This window comes from Scyliorhinus torazame, chromosome 6 (genome assembly GCF_047496885.1).
Source record: "Scyliorhinus torazame isolate Kashiwa2021f chromosome 6, sScyTor2.1, whole genome shotgun sequence".
NCBI classification, from domain to species: Eukaryota; Metazoa; Chordata; class Chondrichthyes; order Carcharhiniformes; family Scyliorhinidae; genus Scyliorhinus; species Scyliorhinus torazame.
The window spans coordinates 87,733,410-87,751,347 of NC_092712.1; the positions used below are offsets into that span (position 1 = coordinate 87,733,410).

Genomic DNA, 17,938 nt, shown 5'->3' on the forward strand with positions numbered 1-17,938 from the left:
GAGTTCCTGCCTCTACCACCCTTCATGCAACTGATTTGCTAGCTGAGCCATTTCTGTGGTCAGTCACTCTGCTGCGTGTCTGCAATCACCTGCAGCCTAGATGGTAAGTTTCCTTCCCTGAAGAGCATTAATGAACCGGATAGATTTTTACAACAACATTTTTACAGGGTAGCACGGTAGCATTGTGGATAGCACAATTGCTTCACAGCTCCAGGGTCCCAGGTCCGATTCCGGCTTGGGTCACTGTCTGTGCGGAGTCTGCACATCCTCCCCGTGTGTGCGTGGGTTTCCTCCGGGTGCTCCGGTTTCCTCCCACAGTCCAAAGATGTGCAGGTTAGGTGGATTGGCCATGATAAATTGCCCTTAGTGTCCAAAATTGCCCTTAGTGTTGGGTGGGGGTACTGGGTTATGGGGATAGGGTAGAGGCGTTGACCTTGGGTAGGGTGCTCTTTCCAAGAGCCGGTGCAGACTCGATGGGCCGAATGGCCTCCTTCTGCACTGTAAATTCTATGATAATCTATGATAATCTATGAAACCCAATAGTTTCATGTTTAACATTACTGATGCTCGCTTTTGCTATTCTAGATGTATTTGGTTAACTGAATTAAATTCTTCAGCCGCTGTGAGGAGGTTTGAACTCATGCCACTGGATCATCCACCAGCTCTGTGAATTGTTGGTCCAAGAAAAAAACACTATGGTACCATACATCTATTATTCCTTCAGTTGGTGGTTGCCCTTAGTTGGTTCTACTGTTGGGGTACAACACCCGTATTCACCTAGTGTTCATATCAATGTACTTTCAGGAGTGGGGTCAATGGCCAATTTTTAGCTCCTTAACCAAAGGATGTTGAGTCCAATTTGTCCCAGTTTAGATCAGCTAACATGGACTTGGGATATTGCTTGTCATATGGATCAGATATACACTGTCATCATCCTTTGAATCATTGTGAAGCTCAAACCTCTGGAGATCAATTAAAAGGACACAATAATAGATGTACCATAGATAATAGATTCCAGACTGCTGCAAAACAAGAATTTTGCAACATCCAATGTGGTGGAACATCCAGCAGGGCTTTGTGGGCTGAGCTAACTCATGTTCCATTATAATCTCAAACATCCTTGAGATTCAAAATGAAGCTTCAAAGGAGAAAGGCACGATAATTCCTTGCTGTATAAATAGTTCTCCATTCCACTCCTCAATGAAACAAAAAATCCTGAGGTTTTGGGAAGTATTAGGATAATTTCACTGCTCCCCTGCCCCCCTCCAACTGAGAAGTTGCACTTGAAGAAAGCATACATTGAAGAATTGGCACTACTCTGATGTAATCCTGCCTCTTAGAGTCGTACTGTCTTGAAGCACTGCTCTTTTCTACAAATACCCTTTTGATCTTTTTCTCATCGAAGCTTAAATTTTTTAAATCTTTGTATGTTAAGGGGACAGTATGCATATACATTATCACAGCTCCATTGATTTTAATTAGAACCAGTGCTTTTTATTAGCATATAGTGATACTGAGGAGCATGACATTTAAAAAGAGTGTTGAACAATTTGAGACCAACCACCAAACTGCTCCAAATCATTATTTCCAAATAAATGAATTAAGGTGGCATTGGACAGGGAGTGAGACTGACTAAATTGCTCTTGCAGAGTGCTGGCATGGCTCAATAGGCCTTCTTCTTTGCTGTAACCATTCTGTGATTCTATGGACACACATTACAGATTATACTTGCAACTTGTCACTGAGGCGATACAAGAGGGAACCAAAGACCAGAAATGTCACTGTTATGATACTAAAAATCGACTGCAAAAAATGATTTTTGCAGAAGGATAAATAGTATGGTAATCTGTCTTTTGTTCTAAAGCAGAGATTTTAGTTTATCAAGTCCACCTTTGTTTTAATATGCAGAGTAATGCTGAGATTCCATGGGCCTTGGTAGCTGGTACCTTAATTCTGGATGCCTGAGACTAGACAGTGAGTGCTGGCAGGATTCTTGACTTGTAGGCATTAGAATTCAGCATGATCCTGTCCCCACAAGGCACCTACAGATGAATAAATGGACACAGAGGTTGACTCATTTCCACCTTACTCCCAGCCCACAGGTGTAATGAGATGAATTGGAGTTCACCTTGCTCTTCTAAACAAGACTCGTTAACTCAGGGGGACAACGGGGAAGGGGGGAGGAACCATAGACCTATCCAGAGGGCAACAAAATGCACATAGGGTTAGTTAAACGAAGGACAAAATAAACCTCCCTGTATAATAAAGGAAATTAGCGCGGGCGAGAAAATGTGATGTGTATATATACACAGCTGTTTATAAATATGAGAAATGCCAATAAAAAGATTTTTTAAAAAAGACACAATATTTATTGATGCGGCTTGTGCTCACTCCACCCAGATGTCAATAGGCAAAAGAAAGCATGATCAGATATGTTAATTGTTATGAGTTATTTAATCTCAGTAATTACGTAATCCAGACCAGCATTGTTTAATCACTGGTGCATTTAAACCTCTGTACAGACAGTTCATGTATATGGCCACACCCACAAATTTTCTATGTAGGCTACACAAGAATGGGGCTACATGTTGACTATTTCTTGGCCTCAATTACATTAATATGCTACTAATGTTTTATGATAACCTTTAAAACATCAGAGATTGCTGCCGAAAAATTTAGTTGGCAGCAAAATTTCGTTGACTTTCCTCCAGACTTCCAGCATACCTCTGATTGGTGTTTACCCAAACTGCAGTGGGGAATTGGAGGAAGCCAGTTTGTTCAGAACCATGATGATTCTTGGATTCTTAGTTGACCTTGTAAGAGACGCAAGATCTACCCAGCGCTTAGAGACCCAATGGCATTAGGGGGCAGCCTTGGGTGGGTCCCCTATGATAAGAATTCCTATTTCTCTGTTTAAGTTGAGATGCTGGATATTATTGGAGCCGAGAATGTTGAAATGTAGTTTATTATATACCCAGATCCTGAGGACATGCATGTTGATTTCAAACTGGCAAGCAGATCTTTAGAATGAAGGGCGAGGAGAGGATATTGCAGACTCAACTTGTCAGAAAAAGGTGTGAGGTTTACTACTGGAAAACTGTTCATTTATATCCTGATTATCAGGGAGATTACCCTTTCTCCAACACTTCTTCCGTCGTGTTGCACCCTACCACACACGAAACATATGACTGAGAGTTGCAAAATCATTCTTAAGAGTTAGGGAAGGAAAATAACATTCTGAATCCTCTCAGATGTACAACACCTTGGGGAGACAGTATGATTTCTGCTGACTTTAAAGATATCACAACAAAAATATTCTCATCACGACGCTTTGGTGCAGGGAGGCAATCAGAAGTGGAAACTCTGGCTGTTTCATATTCCTGTAATCTGGAGATTATATAAAATGGTTTTGCCATTGGCTACCTGAATTCAACTAAATCAGTACAGATTTCCTGCACTTACAGGATTAACACCACGTCATATTTGCCATCAGACCGAATTTCATTTCACTCTCTTGAAGTAACATGGATACAGTTGTAAAACGAAACACATCTATGTACAATTATGGAAAATTAACATACCAGCTCATGATAATAAGACTATTTTCCAGTGTTAGGCTATTTTTTACTTGAGCTGTTTTTAGTAACCATAAACTGCAAAGTAAGTATGGAGACAAATCTTTGATTGAAAGGCTTGTTCTTATTCATTTAGTGCAGCTCTTTTTTTCTGTAGGACTTTCATGAGATCTGACATAAGGTCTGGCTTGTCCGAGGATCCACCTCCTCCAGGTCTAACGTTGGAGGTAATCCCGGTATTATCACTCCTCCTTGGCACAAGTGGCCTTTTCACAGCATTGATGGTTGGGTTAGAAGGAGGTGGTGGAGGAGGAGGTGGTGGTGGCGGTGGTCCTCCGGAGTTGCTGTTGAAGCAAGGAGGAGGAGGCGGCAAAAAATCAGGCGGCGGCTCTGGAAAATGTTCTGGATCCGGAGGAGGTGCAGGTAAATCTACGAAACGAACGCTTGGTTTTGGTTCATTACTTGCGCCTGAATTTTTCCGTTTGATTAAAGTAGGAGGTGGCGCTGCAGATGTTGCAGATGGAAAATGTCGGGTAGGTGGTGGAGGAGGGCCTGGCTTTGGCCTGGAATGCTCTGCTGGCATTTGAGGCGGCAGAAAAGGTGGAGGGGAAGGTTCAAAGGATGGGGGTGGAGGAGGTGGCAACTCCTCTACTTCACCACGCATGGGTTCTTGACATACAAGGTGAGCAGGTGGCGGCGGGTAGTTGGTATCAGCATTATATGTCCTCTTCTCCTTCAAATTGAAAATAAATGTTTTATTATATGGATCATACATTAAGTGAATATTCACATAGCAAACATCAAATCTTCCTTGATTGCCGAATTTTGTTGTTCAATATTACAGTTATTGGCCAAATTTTTAATTAGCCAAGGTCTCAACTTCCAATAATTCAGTGCAGTACATCTTATGACCAGGTTTGTTTTCCGGATTAGATAGTATCACCTTAAAAGAGTTCTGTCTTGTATCTGATGGGCTCACTACACAAATTTTTGTAAGTGCAAAGAAAAAAAATCCTAAATCTTTACAAATCCCTGATTAGGCCTCATCTAACGTATTGTGTCCAATTCTGGGTACCACACTTTAGGGAGGATGTCCACGCCTTTGAGAAGGTGCAGAGGTAGGGGCTGTTTAGCACAGGGCTAAATCGCTGGCTTTGCAAGCAGACCAAGGCAGGCCAGCAGCACGGTTCAATTCCTGTAACAGTCTCCCCGAACAGGCGCCGGAATGTGGCGACTAGGGGCTTTTCACAGTAACTTCATTTGAAGCTGACTTGTGACAATAAGCGATTTTCAGTTTCTGTTTTAGGAGATTAACTAGAATGATAACAGGAATGAGTTAGGTGGAGAGACTGGAGAAGCTTGGATTGTTTTCCATGGAGCAGAGAAGATTAAGGGGAGATTTCACAGAAAGTTCTAAACTGAGTAAATAACAGTAAGCTGAAAAAAGAGACATGTCAAAGCTTTTCATCCTGCATTCATCAGGATACTTCGCAAAGAACACCAGTTTAAAGGGGAAAACAACAATTTATACTGAATGAGAAAAGAATGCGGATTGGTTGGCAAATGGACTCTGGTTGGTGGAGGCAGTGCTATGGAGAATGTACCAGGTGATGGTGACTGACAGTTAACGGCTAAGCATTGTTTGGAATTTAAACCAGGCAGCTTGATCCGGATTGGTCACGGCATTGCCCAGAGGAATGAATCAGCGAATGACTGTCACTTATTTTGTTTCACTGAAACAGGTGTAATGTGCATATATGTTCTTTTATGTCTGCGTAGAATAAGGCCTTGTGTTAATGTATGTAGCTTCCAGTTAAGGCACTGGAATTCAATACCATATCACTCATTTGTGTGATAGGTAGCATCTTGTTTTGGCTTAGAAGCAGCTTCCTGTTAGTGGTGAATACCACTGCATGGTAGCAGTGTGAAACAGCTAGTTTCACCTGTTGCTCATATTTTTCAGATACCTTGCCCGTCCTGGGTAATCTGAGGCAGACACTTTCGAGGGCTGAAAGTGACAGCTTTAAGCCCATTCATGGGTTTGAGTGTTATGCAGCGTGAAATGATCTTATCAGGTTAGTCATGCCCTTCAAAGAAGGAAATCTGCCACCCTTACCTGATTTTGCCTACATGTGACTCCAGACCCACACAGCGATGTGGTTGACTCTTAATTGCCCCCCTCTGAAATAGCCTAGCAAGCCACTTAGTACAAGGGCAATTAGGGATGGGGCAATAAATGCTGGCCCGGCCAGCGACGCCCATGTCCCAAAATCAAATTAAAAAAATTATCTTGCAGGATGCAGTAATGTGGGAAATTAATTTCAGTGACAACGCCCAGAATGATGCTCGGTATGTAAGTCATGTGTCCTAAGAACTGGCAGATCCTATCAAACAGCATTTCCCAGCTACTGATTTCACATAGTGAGGTACAGACCATACTCAACTAGTCCGTGTTCGTTGTAGAAAGAAAGAACATGTACACACATTGCGCCTGTTTCAGCTGAAAAAAGTAAGTGACAGCCATTTGCTGACTCATTCTTCTGGGAAATACCGTGATTAAGGGAGGGATTTCCCACACCTCCTCCCGCATGTTTCTTGGGGGTGGGATCTTATGGCTGGCAGTGGGATCTTACAGTCCCGCCACTGTCAATGGGATTTCCCATTGAATCCACCCCCTACCACCGGGAAGCCAACGGGACTGGAAGATCCTGCCGGCGAGAACAGCCAGAAAATCTTCCCTCAATATCAAACAATGCTTGCCAGTTAACTGTCAGTCAGCATCAACTGTTGCATTCTCCATGGCAATGCCTCTATCAATCAGAGTTTATTTGCCACCAGTCAGCATTCTTATCTTATACAGTATAAATGATTGTTTTCCCCATATTGATATTGTTGCGAAGTGTCCTGATGAGTGCAAGATGAAAAGCTTTGCCGTAGCTCCCTTTTCAGCAATACTCAAGTTCTGGACTACCAAATGCCTATTTAAAGAGAAGATCTTGCTGACCGATGGGCCAGTAGCTGGAGGACATGGATTTAAGATAATTAACAATGGTACCAAAGGAAGATGAGGAGAGATTATTTTCACAGTGAGTTGTTTTGATTTGGAATGTACCACCTGAAAGCAGATTTAATAGTAAGTAGTGTAAAGTAAATGGATATACACTTGAAAAGAAAAGAAAATGCAGGACAAGATGGAAAGAACTGGGGAGTGGAATTAATTGGATTGCTCTTTCAAAGGGCCAACACAGGCATGGTGAACTAAATGGCCTCTTTCTGTGCCATAAGAGTGTATTACTTGATGACTCTTAGAGCTGTTTGTACCAGAAAGCAGAAGATGAACCAGCTATGTGATTTCTTGTGTTGTGAAGTGGAGGTGGAAATGTAGATCTTTCACATTTGAAAGTACTTGCGGAAGAGTCTATTGTTATGATTGCGGGATAGTGACAAGTAACATTGCAGTTGCATTTGTTCGCACATTGCAAGCTCATGTTTGTATTCAGCGTGGAAACACCCATTCTAAGAAACTTCCTCAACACTCGTACGGTTCATATATCTCGAGTTTAATGAAGGGGAAAATCAAATCAAAATGGTGCTAGATGAAAGGGCTGGTTTAGCATAGTGGGCTAAACAGCTGGCTTGTAATGCAGATCAATGCCGGCAGCGCGGGTTCAATTCCCGTACCAGCCTCCCCGAACAGGCGCCGGAATGTGGCGACTAGGGGCTTTTCACAGTAACTTCATTGAAGCCTACTTGTGACAATAAGCGATTTTTATTATATTATTATTAAACCAACTCATGTTTGGAAGAAAATGAACAAAGTGTCAATTCAAACACAAAGCAAACTCTACTTTTAACTGAAACTGAGATGCTAATCTCCTTCAGAAGCCTACTTGAGTAGGCCAGGTTCCAGCACCTGATGTGCTTTATTATAGCTGCCGTATATACTGTGAGAAGAACCTCATTGGAAGCTGTGAAATGCAACGGATCAAGGTACTACTTTTAATGAAGATACTATTTTGAAGAGGCTCATCCATGCTTCGTTGTTCCCCATATGATTTCATACCTCACTTCCGGTGGCAGCCATGGAGGGAGGAGTAGGTTGCACATTTGATAGCTCCCACCTGTGATGGACTTTTGGACCTGTTTTCCCCGTTTTTTAAAGGATCTTATGGGATAAATCGGGGAAGAGTGAGACAGGGAGGAGAAATCCCCCTCCAGTGTATGCAGAATTGGACCAGAAGTGGTTGTGCGAGAAGACAAAGTCCTACAAGGAAGACACGAGCAGAGTCGGCAACACGGGAAAGCATGGCAGGGAGCAAGTACCCCGGGGAGACACCACAGTGGTCGACGGAGCAGCTGGCGAAGTTTTTCGCAGATTGCTTCGCTGTGCTGAAGAAGGACACGCTGGACCCGATTAAGGTTTCGATTGATCAAGTTGTGCAGAATCAAGAGACCTACGGAAGAATGATCCAGGAGGTGGAGAAAAAGGTGTCCGAGCACGAGGAATACATAACCGTGCTGGAGACCAAGGTGGAGATGATGAACGACCGCCAGAAAAGAATGCAAGAGAAGTTGGAGGACCTGGAGAACAGGTCCAGGAGGCCTTAGGCAGTGAGGGATCGGATGCGAGGGCTTATGTGACGGACATGTTGGAGAAGTTGATGGGGGCTGAGGCGTTCCCTCGACCCCTGGATGTGGATAGAGCATACAGAGACCTCGCGAAGAAGCCCTGAGCGAATGAGTCGCCGAGGGCAATGGTGGTACGCTTTCACCGCTTCCTGGACAAGGAACACGTTCTGTGGTGGACCAAGAAAGAATGGAGCAGCAAGTGGGAGAATTATGAGCTGCACATTTATCAGGACCTGGGTGCGGATTTGGCCAAGAGGTGAGCTGGATTTAATTGGGCAAAAACAGCCCTCTTTAAGAAGGGGGTAAAGTTCGGGATGTTGTACCCAGCGCGTCTACTTCGGAACACCAGACGAAGTATGGACTTTTATTAAAGAAAAAAGGCTGGAGGCAAACTAAAAGACACTGAAGCTTTGGAGAGTACTGTGGTGGTGATTTGTTGTGTTGGGCTGTATAAGTATAAGTAGTGCTATGTGTAATAAGAGGCTGTTTTGATTGCTAAAGTTAACTTTGTCTTGCAGGGAGCTGGTTAGAGGGGGGTGGTCTTTGGAGCTGGTTCTGTTTTGGGGTGTTTTTTTCTCTCTAAAGTGGCTGTTTCTTCACTGTTTTTTCTGATGTTTGTTTACTGGGGAATGTGATGCTTTTAATATGTTTGTCCATGTGGGGGGAGAGGGGAGAGAACAATGGGGAGACAGACTGCTGGGTGCCATGGGCGGGCGCTATCAAGTCAGCATGGGTCAGCTGGCTCACAGAAGCACAGTGGTGGGAGATCAGATGTTAAGCTGGAGCTTGACTTGGGGGGTTGGGTTTCTACTGCTTTTTCTAGTGGGAGGGAGAGATGGGGGAGCTGCTTTGCTGACAGGGAAGGAACTGTTACTAGGGGACAAATGGGAGGTCGGGAATGGCAAATACCCGAGTGGGGGCTCGGGGAGGCGGAGGGCGCGAGCTAGTGGCTGGCCTAAAAAGGGTGATGGCTAGTCGGCTGGGGTGGGGGAGCCCCCTGACCAGGCTGATTACACGGAACGTCAGAGGGTTGAATGGGCCGGTCAAGAGGGCTTGCGTGTTTGCGCATTTGAGGGGGTTGAAGGCGGACGTGGCAATGCTACAAGAGACACACCTAAAGGTTACAGACCAGACGAGATTGAGAAAGGGGTGGGTTGGCCAAGTATTCCACTCAGGGTTGGACTCAAAGACCAGGGGGGTAGCGATCTTGATCAATAAACGAGTGGAATTCGAGGCAGGGAGAATCGTGTCAGACAAGGGGGGGGGGGGGGGGAGATACGTAATGGTGAGTGGGAAACTGGAGGGGGTACGGGTGGTACTTGTGAACATATATGCTCCGAATTCGGACGATGTGGAATGTATGAGGCGGGTGTTAGGTACGATCCCAGACTTAGAGTTATATAAGCTGATTATGGGAGGAGATTTTAACACAGTCATTGATCCGGAATTGGATCGGTCAAAATCCAGGACAGGGAGGAGGCCGTCCGAGGCAAAGGAATTGAAGGGATTTATGGAACAGATGGGGGGAGTAGATCCATGGAGGTTTGCACGGCCAAGGGCGAAGGAGTTTTCTTTTTTCTCCCATGTCCACAAGGTACACTCTCGCATCAACTTTCTTGTTCTGAGCAGGGCGCTAATACCGGGGGTGGTGGATACTGAGTACTCGGCAATCGCAGTGTCGGATCATGCCCCACATTGGGTGGATCTACGGGTTAGTGTGGAGAGAGGGCAACGCCTGCTGTGGAGACTGGATGTGGGGTTGCTAGCGGATGAAGCGATCTGTGGGTGGGTTAACAAGTCCATCCAGAACTACCTGGAAACAAATGATACGGGGGAGGTCTCTGCAGCAAAGGTTTGGGAAGCTTTGAAGGCCCTGGTCAGAGGGGAATTAATCTCGACACGGGTCCGCAGAGAAAAGGTGGAACGGGTTGAGATGGACAGGTTAGTGGAGGAGATACTACAGGTGGACAGGAGATACTTGGAGGCCCCGGTTGCGGGGCTACTGAGGGAGTGGTGGAGGTTACAGGCGGAGTTTGGGTTGTTGACTACTGGGAAAGTGATGGAACTGTTGAGGAAGGCAAGGGGGGCAATTTATGAGTACGGGGACAAGGCAAGCAGAATGTTAGCGCACCAGCTCAGGGAAAGGGAGGCGGCCAGGGAGATAGGGAAAGTAAAGAGTTGAGTCAGGAATGCTGTCCTGGACCCAGTGGGGTGAACGAGGTGTTTAAGCACTTTTATAGTAAATTATATGAGTCGGAACCCACGGCTGGGGTGGAGGAGATGAGGCAGTTTTTGGATCATTTGAGGTTTCCGAGGGTAGATGAGGATCTGGTGGAAGGGCTGGGAGCCCCAATTGAGATTGAGGAAATAATCGAGGGGCTGGAGGGCATGCAGTTGGGCAAGGCCCTGGGGCCTGACGGCTATCCAGTGGAATTCTATAAGAAGTTTTCAGAGATATTGAGCCCACTGATGGTGAGGATATATTAATGAAGCAAGAGAGAAGGGCGTCCTCCCCCCAACAATGTCGCAGGCCTCGATTTCATTGATCCTGAAATGGGATAAGGTTTGGGTTTGGTGAGGGCTTAATTGACTGGGTGCGGTTGCTCTATCAGGCACAAGTAGCGAGTGTGCGTACGAACTGGCTGAGGTCGCGGTATTTTAAACTACACCGAAGGACGAGGCAAGGGTGCCCCCTCTCCCCGCTACTGTTTGCTCTGGCCATAGAGCCATTGGCCATGACGTTAAGAGCTTCTAGGAACTGGAAAAGGCTGGTTCGGGGGGCGGGGGGGGGGGGGGGGGGGGGGGGCGGGTGGAGCACCGGGTCTCGCTTTACGCAGATGACTTGCTCTTGTATATTTCAGACCCGTTGGAGGGGATGGGGAAGTAATGCGAATCCTGGGGGAATTTGGCAGTTTTTCAGGGTATAAATTGAACATGGGGAAAAGCGAGATGTTCGCGATCCAGGCAAGAGGACAGGAGAAGAGACTGGGAGAGCTGCCGCTTAGAATGGTAGGAAAGAGCTTTCGGTATCTGGGAATCCAGATCCGGCTGGTAGAACAAATTAAAAGGAACTTAAGGGAGGGTTTAAACTAATGCAGCAGGGGCATGGGAACCTGGATTGTAGTTTTAGGGTAAGGGAGAATGAGAGTACAGAGGTCAGGAGCTCAGATTTGGCGTTGCAGGAGGGGGCCAGTGTTCAGGTATGTGGTTTGAAGTGTGTCTACTTCAATGCCAGGAGCATATGAAATAAGGTAGGGGAACTGGCAGCATGGGTTGGTACCTGGGACTTCGATGTTGTGGCCATTTCGGAGACATGGATAGAGCAGGGACAGGAATGGATGTTGCAGGTTTCGGGGTTTAGGTGTTTTAGTAAGCTCAGAGAAGGAGGCAAAAGAGGGGGAGTTGTGGAGCTGCTAGTCAAGAGCAGTATTACGGTGGCGGAGAGGATGCTAGATGGGGACTCATCTTCCGAGGTAGTATGGGCTGAGGTTAGAAACATGAAAGGAGAGGTCACACTGTTGGGAGTCTTCTATAGGCCTCCAAATAGTTCTAGGGATGTAGAGGAAAGGATGGCGAGGATGATCCTGGATAAGAGCGAAAATAACAGGGTAGTTATTATGGGAGACTTTAACTTTCCAAATATTGACTGGAAAAGATATAGTTCGAGTACATTAGATGGGTCGTTTTTTGTACAGTGTGTGCAGGAGGGTTTCCTGACACAGTTTGTTGACAGGCCAACAAGAGGCGAGGCCACATTGGATTTGGTTTTGGGTAATGAACCAGGCCAGGTGTTGGATTTGGAGGTAGGTGAGCACTTTGGGGACAGTGACCACAATTCGGTGACGTTTACGTTAAGGATGGAAAGGGATAAGTATACACCGCAGGGCAAGAGTTATAGCTGGGGGAAGGGAAATTATGATGCCATTAGACGTGACTTGGGGGGGATAAGGTGGAGAAGTAGGCTGCAAGTGTTGGACACAGTGGATAAGTGGAGCTTGTTCAAGGATCAGCTACTGCGTGTTCTTGATAAGTATGTACCGGTCAGGCAGGGAGGAAGGTGCCGAGCGAGGGAACCGTGGTTTACCAAAGAAGTGGAATCTCTTGTTAAGAGGAAGAAGGAGGCCTATGTGAAGATGAGGTGTGAAGTTTCAGTTGGGGCGATGGATAGTTACAAGGTAGCGAGGAAGGATCTAAAGAGAGAGCTGAGACGAGCAAGGAGGGGACATGAGAAGTATTTGGCAGGAAGGATCAAGGAAAACCCAAAAGCTTTCTACAGGTATGTCAGGAATAAGCGAATGACTAGGGATAGAGTAGGACCAGTCAAGGACAGGGATGGGAAGTTGTGTGTAGAGTCTGAAGAGATAGGCGAGATACTAAATGAATATTTTTCGTCAGTATTCACTCAGGAAAAAGACAATGTTGTGGAGGAGAATGCTGAGCTCCAGGTAAATAGATTAGATGGCATTGAGGTACGTAGGGAAGAGGTGTTGGCAATTCTGGACAGGCTGAAAATAGATAAGTCCCCGGGACCTGATGGGATTTATCCTAGGATTCTCTGGGAGGCCAGGGAAGAGATTGCTGGACCATTGGCTTTGATTTTTATGTCATCATTGGATACAGGAATAGTGCCAGAGGACTGGAGGATAGCAAATGTGGTCCCTTTGTTCAAAAAGGGGAGCAGAGACAACCCCGGCAACTATAGACCGGTGAGCCTCACGTCTGTAGTGGGTAAAGTCTTGGAGGGGATTATAAGAGACAAGATTTATAATCATCTAGATAGGAATAATATGATCAGGGATAGTCAGCATGGCTTTGTGAAGGGTAGGTCATGCCTCACAAACCTTATCGAGTTCTTTGAGAAGGTGACTGAACAGGTAGACGAGGGTAGAGCAGTTGATGTGGTGTATATGGATTTCAGCAAAGCGTTTGATAAGGTTCCCCACGGTAGGCTATTGCAGAAAATACGGAGGCTGGGGATTGAGGGTGATTTAGAGATGTGGATCAGAAATTGGCTAGCTGAAAGAAGATAGAGGGTGGTGGTTGATGGGAAATGTTCAGAATGGAGTTCTGTCACAAGTGGAGTACCACAAGGATCTGTTCTGGGGCCGTTGCTGTTTGTCATTTTTATCAATGACCTAGAGGAAGGCGCAGAAGGGTGGGTGAGTAAATTTGCAGACGATACTAAAGTCGGTGGTGTTGTCGATAGTGTGGAAGGAAGTAGCATGTTACAGAGGGATATAGATAAGCTGCAGTGCTGGGCTGAGAGGTGGCAAATGGAGTTTAATGTAGAGAAGTGTGAGGTGATTCACTTTGGAAGGAAAAACAGGAATGTGGAATATTTGGCTAATGGAAAAGTTCTTGAAAGTGTGGATGAGCAGAGGGATCTAGGTGTCCATGTACATAGATCCCTGAAAGTTGCCACCCAGGTTGATAGGGTGGTGAAGAAGGCCTATGGAGTGTTGGCCTTTATTGGTAGAGGGATTGAGTTCCGGAGTCAGGAGGTCATGTTGCAGCTGTACAGAACTCTGGTACGGCCGCATTTGGAGTATTGCGTACAGTTCTGGTCACCGCATTATAGGAAGGACGTGGAGGCTTTGGAACGGGTGCAGAGGAGATTTACCAGGATGTTGCCTGGTATGGAGGGAAAATCTTATGAGGAAAGGCTGATGGACTTGAGGTTGTTTTCGTTAGAGAGAAGAAGGTTAAGAGGAGACTTAATAGAGGCATACAAAATGATCAGAGGGTTAGCTAGGGTGGACAGTGAGAGCCTTCTCCCGCGGATGGAAATGGCTAGCACGAGGGGACATAGCCTTAAACTGAGGGGTAATAGATATAGGACAGAGGTCAGGGGTAGGTTCTTTACGCAAAGAGTAGTGAGGCCGTGGAATGCCCTACCTGCTACAGTAGTGAACTCGCCAACATTGAGGGCATTTAAAAGTTTATTGGATAAACATATGGATGATAATGGTATAGTGTAGGTTAGATGGCTTTTGTTTCGGTGCAACATCGTGGGCCGAAGGGCCTGTACTGCACTGTATTGTTCTATGTTCTATGTTCTAAGAGATGGGACATGATTAGCTCGGCTTCCCGCGCACCTCGCACACCTGTCCTCTACCCCGAAAAACTTGCTCATTCTAGCCACTGTCATGTCAGTTAGGATGAGATTAACAAAAAGTAGTGTCTATTTTGCAGAAGTCAATGTAGTCAAACTTTTTAGGGAAATCCATGCATTTCCTCGTTGCTAAAGATTTCACAGATATAATTCCTCGCTTTCTTTTCAATTTTCATTTTGCTTACCTCTTGCTTACAAGTTTGAGGAAACGCAGAGCTGACCGGGTTCAGTGCTTGCTGGAGTTGTCCTGGATGCCCATTTGGTTGAGGAGCAGCTATGGAACGATAATATGGAAAAAGAAAACTTAATAAGAATTTATAAGTGACAGACAGACCAACATAGAACAATAAGGATCTATTAGTTTAGAAGTACAGCTTCATTCAATCAAAACCTTTTTCTCTAAACACACAAAAGAACAGTGAAATTAAAGGAGAAAATGCCTCATTTTATTCAGTTAGGATGAGATTAAAAATTGAGGGAATGAAGGTGTAATCTGCCACTTTGCTAAATTTCCAAGCTCAATCACGAAAGGGTGAGGTGGATTTTAGACGGGACAGTGGGAAAAAAGACATTCCAGCTGGCTGTTCACACACGCCTCCTAGTGTCCAGTTGCATAATGACATTAAAGGCATCCCAAAAGCAGCTTGCTCTCCCTGGGACTGGGACTGAAGAACCTTTCGACAGGTTCAGGATGCCTGGGAGGAAGAAATGGGAGGAAGACATTTTGTAAAAAGGTAACTTCCTTGAAAAGAGTAAAGTGCATCCGCTTTTCTCTGGAATTATTTTGTTGAAAAACAGAATTTATCTTTTGTTTAATCTACCCAGTTCTTATTCCTTCTAGATCATCTTTAATGATCAATGCCCTGTTGCTGTTTGTGATATGGAATGAGGCAGCAGGAGTACTCCTAAACCCATTTGTAAAAACTGTCTTCATAGAATTTACAGTGGAGAAGGAGGCCATTCAGCCATTTGGCGCCTGAAAGAGGACCCTACCTAAGCCCACACCTCCACCCCATCCCCGTAACCCAGCAACCCCACCTAACGTTTTGGACACTACAGAGCAATTTAGCATGCCCAATCCACCTAACCCGCACATCTTTGGACTGTGGGAGGAAACCAGAGCACCCGGAGGAAACCCACGCAGACACGGGGAGAACGTGCAGACTCCGCACAGACAGTGACCCAAGCCGGGAATCAAACTCAGGTCCCTGGCGCTGTGAAGCAACAGTGCTAACCACAGTGGTACCATCTTGCCCTTAAGTGATAATTTTTGATTATAATCAGTTCTTAATTAACTGATTGTTGGCTGTACAAGTATAATCGCGACAATCCTTTCATTAATTTACACAATTAAAATAAACTGGTTGCGATGTGTCCACATAAATGCTGACAGCTCAGTACATAAGCTCTGAATTTTCATGCAAGCAATAAGGCAATTTGGATTTTTCACACTTATCAGAAAATTCTTGGTTTGTGTGCTTGTGTCCTGATCACTATTCTTTAGCTTCAACTTTAGCCTCACATAAACAACTGTCAACACCATAAAGGCACAAAATATATATAATTGATCCCAACTGCAAAAATCCAAATTCCAAATATCAGGGTCTGGATTCTCTGATTTGAAGCCTAAGTGCTGACACTGGCATGGGATCAGTGGCACTTTACGCCAGAAAAAACGGCGCAAAAGCTGCGCAGATCCTCTGTCTGATGGGGGGCTAGCAGGCATGCAGTGTAAAGCCAGCGGCTTTACCTGCGGATACCGCCGGAGAATTGTCGGGTCCGTGGCCACGCATGCGCACGGTGGTGACCTGCAGCGGGCGAGCCATGCATCATGGCGCTGGCCGCACGCGGTCCCAGCCTGCCAAAAACTGCCCCCCTCGCCACCCCCGGACACAGTCCACAGCCGCCACGCCGGGTTCACGGAAAATAAATAGCATGAGTGACCCACGCCGTCGGGAACTCGGCCCATTGTGCCGGAGCATACGACCTGCCGAATACTCCCCGAGTATGGCCTTTTCGAGAGGGCGGAGCATCGCAAAAATGGTGCCGCCCCCAATTTTGGCGCAAACGGGGATTCTCCAGCCGATCGCTGAATGTGATTTCAGCGTCGGCGACTGGAGAATCATGCCCCAGGAATTTGAGGTGAGTAAAAGTTAAGGAAATTGGACTTGCCTCCTTTAGAAAAGAGATAAATCAAGTAAAGTTTAAATAGAATTGACAACATTGTCGAAGCAAATCGTTCCGATGACAAAGGGTTCAAATATCAGGGGACATAAGTGGAAAATTATACTAAGTGATAATAAAAGGCAAATGGAACTTTTTCACCCAAAGGGTAACAGCCAAAAAATGTACTACTAGGAAAAGATGATTGAAGCAAACATTATCAATTGGTTTGGTAGACAATTGAAACGTTGGTTTGGTTCTGTTGGTGTCACATTTGCTTCTGAATCCAAAGATTGTGGGTTCAAGCCTTTCTCAGGGTTAAGGCAGCTATTCTAAGCCCACAAACTGGTACTTATTGAGGGATGTTTCAGGTGATATGTTGGACTCAGGATATGGCTCCTTATTCAATTGAATGTCAAGGAAAATCCATGACATTATGTTCCACCCTCAACTGATTCCAAACACAGCTAACTGGTTAGACGTGGTGTTTGTGAACCATGCTCACTTTGCTTATTAACTACAGTGACTGGACTTCAAAAGTAACAAATTGACTGAGAAGCCCTTAAGGATGTCCTGAGAATGTTAATAAGGTGTTGTAAGAATGCTTGTTCTTTCTATTCTGAACAGAGAAAAGATTGAGAAATAATTGGGATTCCATCAAAACTGCTGAGTTTTTTCTGTTCCTAAAAATTATCCAAAAAACATTTAAAAAAATGTAGATCATCAATGCATTGTTATGAGAATACGAGTCTGGAAAGTAAACACCAACATGCACATACCTGAAATGCTGCTTTTGGTAGGTTCTACATTTGACAAATTCGCCCATCGCGATGCCAGACCGGCTTTTTGCACTGCCACTTTGTAATTGTCGTACAATGTCTTATTGTACTAAAAACAGAAAAGAGAACTTATTCTAAATATATATCTAATATAGTATGTTAGAAAAGAGGGCTTTAAAATGCTATTCCTTTCTCAGTTACAAAGCCAATGAGCAGAGTGGACAGGACAAGACTTCAATCCATCGCCTTGCTTGCTTCAAAAAGAACAAAGAACAAAGAACAAAGAAATGTACAGCACAGGAACAGGCCCTTCGGCCCTCCAAGCCCGTGCCGACCATGCTGCCCGACTAAACTACAATCTTCTACACTTCCTGGGTCCGTATCCTTCTATTCCCATCCTATTCATATATTTGTCAAGATGCCCCTTAAATGTCCCTATCGTCCCTGCCTCCACTACCTCCTCCGGTAGTGAGTTCCAGGCACCCACTACCCTCTGCGTAAAAAACTTGCCTCGTACATCTACTCTAAACTTTGCCCCTCTCACCTTAAACCTATGCCCCCTAGTAATTGACCCCTCTACCCTGGGGAAAAGCCTCTGACTATCCACTCTGTCTATGCCCCTCATAATTTTGTATACCTCTATCAGGTCTCCCCTCAACCTCCTTCATTCCAGTGAGAAC

The 17,938-nt window shown here is 45.3% G+C and overlaps 1 protein-coding gene across 2 annotated transcripts in view; it reads right to left on the reverse strand.

The window, feature by feature from the left end:
- Positions 1-2,346: 2,346 nt before the first annotated feature.
- The window catches only part of apbb1ip (amyloid beta (A4) precursor protein-binding, family B, member 1 interacting protein), a 256,190-nt gene continuing 240,598 nt past the window's right edge, over positions 2,347-17,938 (reverse strand). For both annotated transcript variants that reach the window (XM_072508444.1, XM_072508445.1), the window contains exons 12-14: positions 17,259-17,367; positions 14,502-14,590; positions 2,347-4,308 (exon numbers count right to left, since the gene is read on the reverse strand). In XM_072508444.1, coding sequence (XP_072364545.1) covers positions 3,700-4,308; positions 14,502-14,590; positions 17,259-17,367 — 807 coding nt within the window. In that variant the 3' untranslated portion in view covers positions 2,347-3,699. The remainder of the gene's footprint in view (positions 4,309-14,501; positions 14,591-17,258; positions 17,368-17,938) is intronic.